Here is a 6857-nt window from a genome sequence, read left to right on the forward strand (position 1 = left end):
ATTGTGTGTACGACAGATCTCTCTTGAGGTTTCATTGTGCATCATGATGTTTTACTGTGTTCTTTGTTCATCATGGTGTTTCTATTTCGCTAAAAATATCACGTAAAGCATATATTTTTACTGGCGTGTGCTCGGGTGTGTGTGGTTTCAACAAGTATTTGTTGAAGGCTACACAAGTTCCAAAATAGTTTCATCTGGTTTCACGGTGTTCAAAAGGGCACATAATGTTTCACTGTGTGTAAGTGTGTTCAGATTGTTTCAAGTGAATTTCAAAAGACTACAAGTTACGTTAAGGGCCAATATTTTTGGTGGCTTCTCCCATAAGTTGCTCCTCCAATTTGTTTGGGTTTCTAAGTTTGTTTATCGCTTACTAGTTTAGAAGCTTAAAACAATTAAGGTGACGGCTTATGGGATGAGCTAGGGGTGGGGCAGCTTATGAGAGACACTGCCAAAATAAATAGGCCTAAAGTAGTGTGATATCATTTTTACCGGGGTTCGTCGTGTTTCATAGTGCATCATCATGTTTCATTGTGTTTCTGTGCTCATCAATAATTTTGTCTGGTTTAAATAAGTCGGGAATATGTATCATATCTAGAGGCTTGCCAATTTCAACCGTTTTTGTCCCAGTACAAAAACCACCTCCCAAACCAATAGCAAGACAGGGAAGGGAAGGAAGCCACACCTCGCAACAAAATCAACACATTCAGTGTGGAATAAAAGTCGAGACCTAGAGTAAACTGTTCGGTGGAGGAGAACAGAATCAACACTAATTGGCACATCATTTTTTTTAAGGGAGAATAAACATAATTTTGCTTGAGAGAGAGAGAGAACAAACACAGTAACTTTGTAAAAGTAAAAACGAAAAAAAATTCCCCTCATCTAAAAAGAAGAAAAGAAAAAAGATCAATATATTCCCCAACGCTCTTTAATTTGTTTCCATCATCTTCGCCCGTTCCAGGCATGCTTTCCTTGTCCAATCTAATGCCAAGCCGAGAATGGAAAGCTCAGCCGACAGTGCTTCTTTTTAGGACGTGGATAGGCAGCGCGCGGGCGCTAGATGGAATGCCCGAGCATACCCTCTATATTAGGAAACCTATGTGCCACATCATCCTACTCTGTCAAAAAAGGAAAGTACATGAGCCTTCAATCTCACGTTGCCTCAGTCAAGAGCCCACGTGCATTAATTTTCGGGTTTAAAAAAATTTAAAAAGCTATAACTTTTGATTCAAGCATCCGAATGAAGATCCGTTTTCACCGCTGGGCTTCTCTTGACGAGCTCTTCAAAATTAGATCTCATATGGGTAGGTTTCAACAAAGTTTATTTAGAGCAACTTTGGATGCTATAGAGGCAACTTTAGCGCTATAGGAGAGCAACTCATTTTTATTGCCTAATATGACTACCTATGAGTCGGGAGTCCTTCTAAATTAGTTACCATGACCAACAATGATTAGTTTCACCTCTAAGTATCACTATAGGGAAGTAGCTCCTTCTTTTTTGCCTAGTAGGACTACCAATAAGGTTGGTTTGTGTAAAAAGAATGAGAAAAATCACACGAAACATGAGGTAGTGCTACATGCAAGCAAATTCACTGCACTATGTGCACCTGTTAATTTGCTAACATTATCACAAAATGCCTATCGTGGCTGCTCAGTTGTCTATAAATACTATGAAATTTCCTATCATTGATGCCTAGTTGCCTAACATTGTTGACCAGTTGCCTACATATATTGTGAAGTTGTTTATCCTTGCTTTTCTAAGTTGCCTACAACACTATAAAGTTGCCTACCGGTGATGCTTAGTTGCCTGCTATTGGTAATTAGTTGCCTACCATTGCTGCTCAGTTGCCTAACTTTACAAAATAGTTGCCTAGATATAGTTTGAAGTGCTTACCATTGCTTTTCTAAGTTTCCTACAACACTATAAAGTTGCCTACCAGTGATGCTTAGTTGCCTGCCATTGCTGCTTAGTTGCCTAACTTTACAAATTAGTCGCATACATATAGTGTGAAATTGCTTATCATTGCTTTTCTAACTTGCCTACAACACTCTGAAGTTGATTACCAATGATACTTATATTAGTTGCTTGCAATTACTATTTCAGTTGCCTACAATACATACCAAAGTTGCACATAAGTGTTGCTAAGTTGCCTATCTATGAAACTAAGTTGCTTACCATATCTAAAAGTATTGTAAGCAACTAAGGATGCCATTAAGCTACTCGCTAGTCATAGCAACAAGCTTAGTGTAAATGTAAGCCTAGCTCGAAAAACTAAGTTGCCAGCTATACTATAAACTTGGAGGTGAAGCTAGTTATGGTAGAATACTTGCTAGTTATGGTACAAAACTTAGAGATGAAGCTAGTTAACTTGGTAGTCATGATAGCCAACTTTGAAGGGGTCTTTGATGATAGGCAGTCATACTGCACACACTAACAAGAAGTTGCTTTCATATAACACTAAAGTTGCTTCCTTAGCACCCAAAGTTGCTCGAGAAAAAAAGTTAGTCGAAACATACTCATATGGGATCTAGTTTTGAAGAGCTCGCCGCGGGGAACCTAGTGGTGAAAACAGATCTTGATTTCGATGTTCGGTTTAAAAGTTATAGCTTTTTGAAAATTAAAAAACGTAAACTAAATGCATGCACGTGGGAACTTGCTGATAAGTCAAGGACGGGAAGGCACGCGGAAACGCAGTGACCATGTGCTTTTCCCTACGCGTTAAGTCCTCTCTATGGGCCCCTTGGGTTGGTTTTATTTCTACTATCCATTAGGGGACCACATGAGGGAGGGGGACAGTGGACAAGAGCGTGCGCTCGAGACAACGAACAAGCGCAGCTGCGTTCTTAAGAATTCAGGTTCTTTTTATTTCCGCTGTGAAACTCTTTTACTTTTGCATGGAAGGTGAAGTTTGTGCAGCCTGCAAGTAATACTGTACATACATGCATCAGCCAGGCTACAGCCCTCCATTTTATTTATTTCGTGAATTAATTGTCAGGTCTGAGGGTAACTACGAACCAGCTTGGTCGGTCCATACCAAGAACTATGGACGATTAGTTTTTTCATGAAAGATGTAACGATGTTGAATATGCTTTTTTCTCTAACACGTTTGTGTATAAAGGGCATCTCCAACGCCATGCATCAAACCATCTGTAAATGTCTGGACCATACTTTTCGGACACTTTGTGTCCTCCAAAGCCATTCACGTCCGCGGACCGGTCCGCATGTCGGATTCCGCCAAAACCGGAAAGAAGCCCGGAGGAGGTTTGCGGGTGTCCGAACTGCATCACATTGGACCCCGACACACCCGGCCCACACAAATCGCCCCCCTCCCGGAGCCCTTCCCCCACTCCCTCCCTCCCATAGCTTTGTATCTGCACCTACCAAGAACGCGGCCGCCTCTAAACCACTTCGGTTGTCGCCTAGTTCTTACCGGACAACCACCGCTCCACCCAAGTATCTTTTACCTCGCCGTTGTTGCACTCCCTGATCTGTTTCACAACCCAGGTATCGCCCGCCTCTTTCGATGTCGTTCGTGGCGGACACCTCGCCCAACAAGTGTTCTGCCAAATACTTGCTTATTGCTGGTTGCAGCGAATTGAAAATTGTTCGTTGTATATTTAAAAATAGTCCATTTTATATTAAAAAGTGTTCATCATATATAAAATAATTATTTTTTAAAAATAGTTTTTGAATCCTGAACATTTTGAATTCATGAACATTTTTTGAATTCAGGATTTTGTTTCTCAAATTCGCGAACATTTTTTGGATGACTGGATTATTATAAAGTTCATGAACTTTATAAATTCTCAATTGTTGTATGAAAAGTTTTTGTTTTTTTTTGGTTCAGTGGAAAATTAAATAATTGAAACAGAAAGAGAAACCACGAATCGTAACTACGCTGCTGTAGTATCTAGCGATCCGAGATATTCTGCCGGCCCACTCCACGCTAGCCGGCGTCCCGACGTGAGCGATCGCTCGATCGGGAACACTGTGCGCGGGCGATACATTTTAATCCTCCACCAACATACCTCACTGCACCGCACTACTGCTGCGCCTCGATCATCAAGCTCTGTACGACTGTACCTGCACCACGGCGAGCGGCACTTCCATCCCAAGAGTCCAACCATGCAACAAGCTAAGAGCATCTCCAACGGCCGCACAAAAATTTCGCATCCAATAAAAGTTTTAGCATGTCACTGTAGCATTTTTAATGTGCCGGGACCAACATTGCTTTAGCAGGTGCCCAAAAACACGCGCCCAAAAAGCAGACGGTGCAAATTGTGAAGCATGCGCAATCTGAAGCCCAAAATATGCTGCACGCGATAGCGTTTTTCAGCGCACGCCCTAAATCTTTTAGCACTATAGCGTCTGCTGGAGCTGTTCAGCGCCAAAAAAACAAATTTTTAATGCGCGGAGTTTTTTTGTGTGCGCCTGTTGGAGATGCTCTAACATCTATAGCATACTAGCATTGGATTCCTCCCCTCGTGATCATCATCACGGAGAGAATCGATACCTAGCTGATGCATGCAGGTGGTGATCACCAGCTTGCGGTGAGGCTCGCGCACGCGGTCGACCGACTGGGACTGGTCGTTTCCTTCTCCCCCGCCTTGGCCACCGTGCAACGTTTGTGTCCACGCCGCGACCGCCAGAGAGGAGAGGAAGCAGCTGCCACATTGACGGCCAGGGCGACAAGGTGTAGAGCTCGAGGAATGGATAGCCCGTCCGTCTCTCTTCAGTCTTGATTCTTGTTGAGATATGTATTTAGCACATGTATTCTTGTACTCCAAGTCTCCTCCTTGTGTATAGTTGAGGATATGACTTGCCCTATGTACTATATATATTTGTGCATATGCACCCATCAATACATTGAGAGTTGCATTCTATTCCTCTACAATTCTAGACCAGTGACAGTCAAGGGACATGCTCACAAGGAGACACACGTGTGGGAGGTACAGAGCGAACGTTCGCCCGTTACGATTACCGATATCTTATTTCGAAATCCAGCGCAGATGTTTATTTATTGCAAAGAAACGGTTGCAAATTCTTGTGCCCGCAGACAATACAGGGAGACAGGAACAGCGTGGCCATGCATGCATCAAGGCCGCCGGAAGTTGGCCCGGATGCTCCCGACGGTGTGCCGGTCCGTGAGGAGTGACTTGGCGAGGAGGTCGTCGGGGATGGCCCCGGCGAAGAGCGCGTCGCCGAGGAGCACCAGCCCGGCGTTCTGGCTGCTGAGGGAGGCGTAGATCGCGGCGGGCACGCTCCCATTATTGTAGAGGAAGTGCACGAGCCCCTGCGGCACGGCGAAGACGTCGCCCTTGCGGAGCACCTTGGCGAAGAGCCGGTTGTCCGGGTAGGAGGAGACGAAGCCGAAGTAGACGGAGCCCTCCAGCACCAGCGCCGTCTCGGACGCCCTCGGGTGGTAGTGCGGCGGGAAGACGCCCCCCGGCGCCACGTCGACGCGGGCGTGAGACTCGCCCAGCGTGTTCAGGCCCGGGATCTGCACCGTCAGCGCCGAGAACCCGTACCGCTTGCTCGCCGCGCTGCCGCCCGGCTTGTCCACGCCGGCGAAGAAGAAGTCGTCCGCCACCGCCGCCGCCGGGTCCTTGCACGGCACCCCGTTCACGCGCACTGCACGCGTACGCATATCACCATGGATGATCACACTTCGGAGTACGTAGAAACCAAAGGATGGATACTAGCACGGCGTTTAATTTGCTTACCTTTGGACGTGGTGTCGGCGACGCAGAAGTCCTGGAGAGGGTTAGGGTCGAAGGCCTCGCCATGACCGGAGACGAGGGCGACGACCGTTAGCACCAGGAGCAACGTCGCAGCAGCCATGGCGATGGATTCTCCTCGATCAGCAAATGCGCAAGGAGCAACGGCTGCAGGTTAATTAGGTAAGAGTAGTAGTAGTATATACTGGTAGTATCATGCGGGTAAATTATTGGGAGCTTGCATGAACGAGTTGAGTAGGCGGTGTGTGATATCGTATCAGATCAGTGCGATATTCTGCTTGTGCTTGATGATATCTCCTACTTATAGTAGGAAGGGAACAGATTTAAATGTGCGCGTGAAGAAGGATTCGATGCAACCCATTGATTAGTTCTCACGATTGCAGCTCGAGTTTAGGGTTCGCAGGCACGTTTTGCTCAACAGGGCCGGGGCTAAGATGACGTTTCACCAACTTTGTGAGCACATGGGCTTGTGTGTAGTGTCATTTGTTTGTTCAGTGGGAGCAGTTGATTGATTGTAGGAGGGTTGTTCTATTCCAAAGGGTATCAAACAAGCCCAATAATAATCTTTAAAAAGGAGTATGCCATTATACTCCACACGGTGTCTTCGTTTTTTTGCTTGTACTCTAACGTTGAGCTCACTTACGACATAATCCAGGCAGTGTGCCATGTGGAGACAGGGATGGACAAGGTGTTAATTTTGACTTTTTGATATGAATTTTCATTATGAAATGAAGGCAAAGTTTGCTTCAATATGTTAAAGACCCCTTACCACACCATTTATGACATTTTCCCCGAGAGGCATAATTTCCTATATACACCACCACGGTCGGGCCGTCTGGCTAGTCATACCATTCCCCTACCCCACCGCTCAACAACCAGGCTAATCATACCCTTTCCCAACCCCCACAGCCCGACCGCTCTGCCGAGCATACCCTTTCCCAACACCCACAGCCCGGTCGCTCTGCCGAGCATACCCTTTCCCAACACCCACAGCCCGGTCCCTCTGCCGAGCATACCCTTCTTCACCCAGCAGCCCAGCCATACCATCGAGCATAGCTCCACCATATACAACCCCTTGGCCCGGCTAAGCATTCCCTCTCCCATTCCCTCGCAACCGATCC

The 6857-nt window shown here is 46.0% G+C and overlaps 1 protein-coding gene across 1 annotated transcript; it reads right to left on the reverse strand.

Moving 5' to 3' along the window:
- Positions 1–4948: 4948 nt before the first annotated feature.
- LOC123168093 (germin-like protein 5-1) lies at positions 4949–6052 on the reverse strand. The gene is made up of 2 exons (XM_044585954.1): positions 5722–6052; positions 4949–5629 (listed from the first exon to the last, which is right to left on the reverse strand). Exons 1-2 carry the CDS (start codon positions 5837–5839, stop codon positions 5094–5096), a joined length of 654 nt encoding a protein of 217 aa, XP_044441889.1. The 5' UTR covers positions 5840–6052; the 3' UTR covers positions 4949–5093.
- Positions 6053–6857: the final 805 nt, after the last annotated feature.

The sequence above is a fragment of the Triticum aestivum genome, chromosome 7D (assembly GCF_018294505.1).
Source record: "Triticum aestivum cultivar Chinese Spring chromosome 7D, IWGSC CS RefSeq v2.1, whole genome shotgun sequence".
NCBI classification, from domain to species: domain Eukaryota; kingdom Viridiplantae; phylum Streptophyta; class Magnoliopsida; order Poales; family Poaceae; genus Triticum; species Triticum aestivum.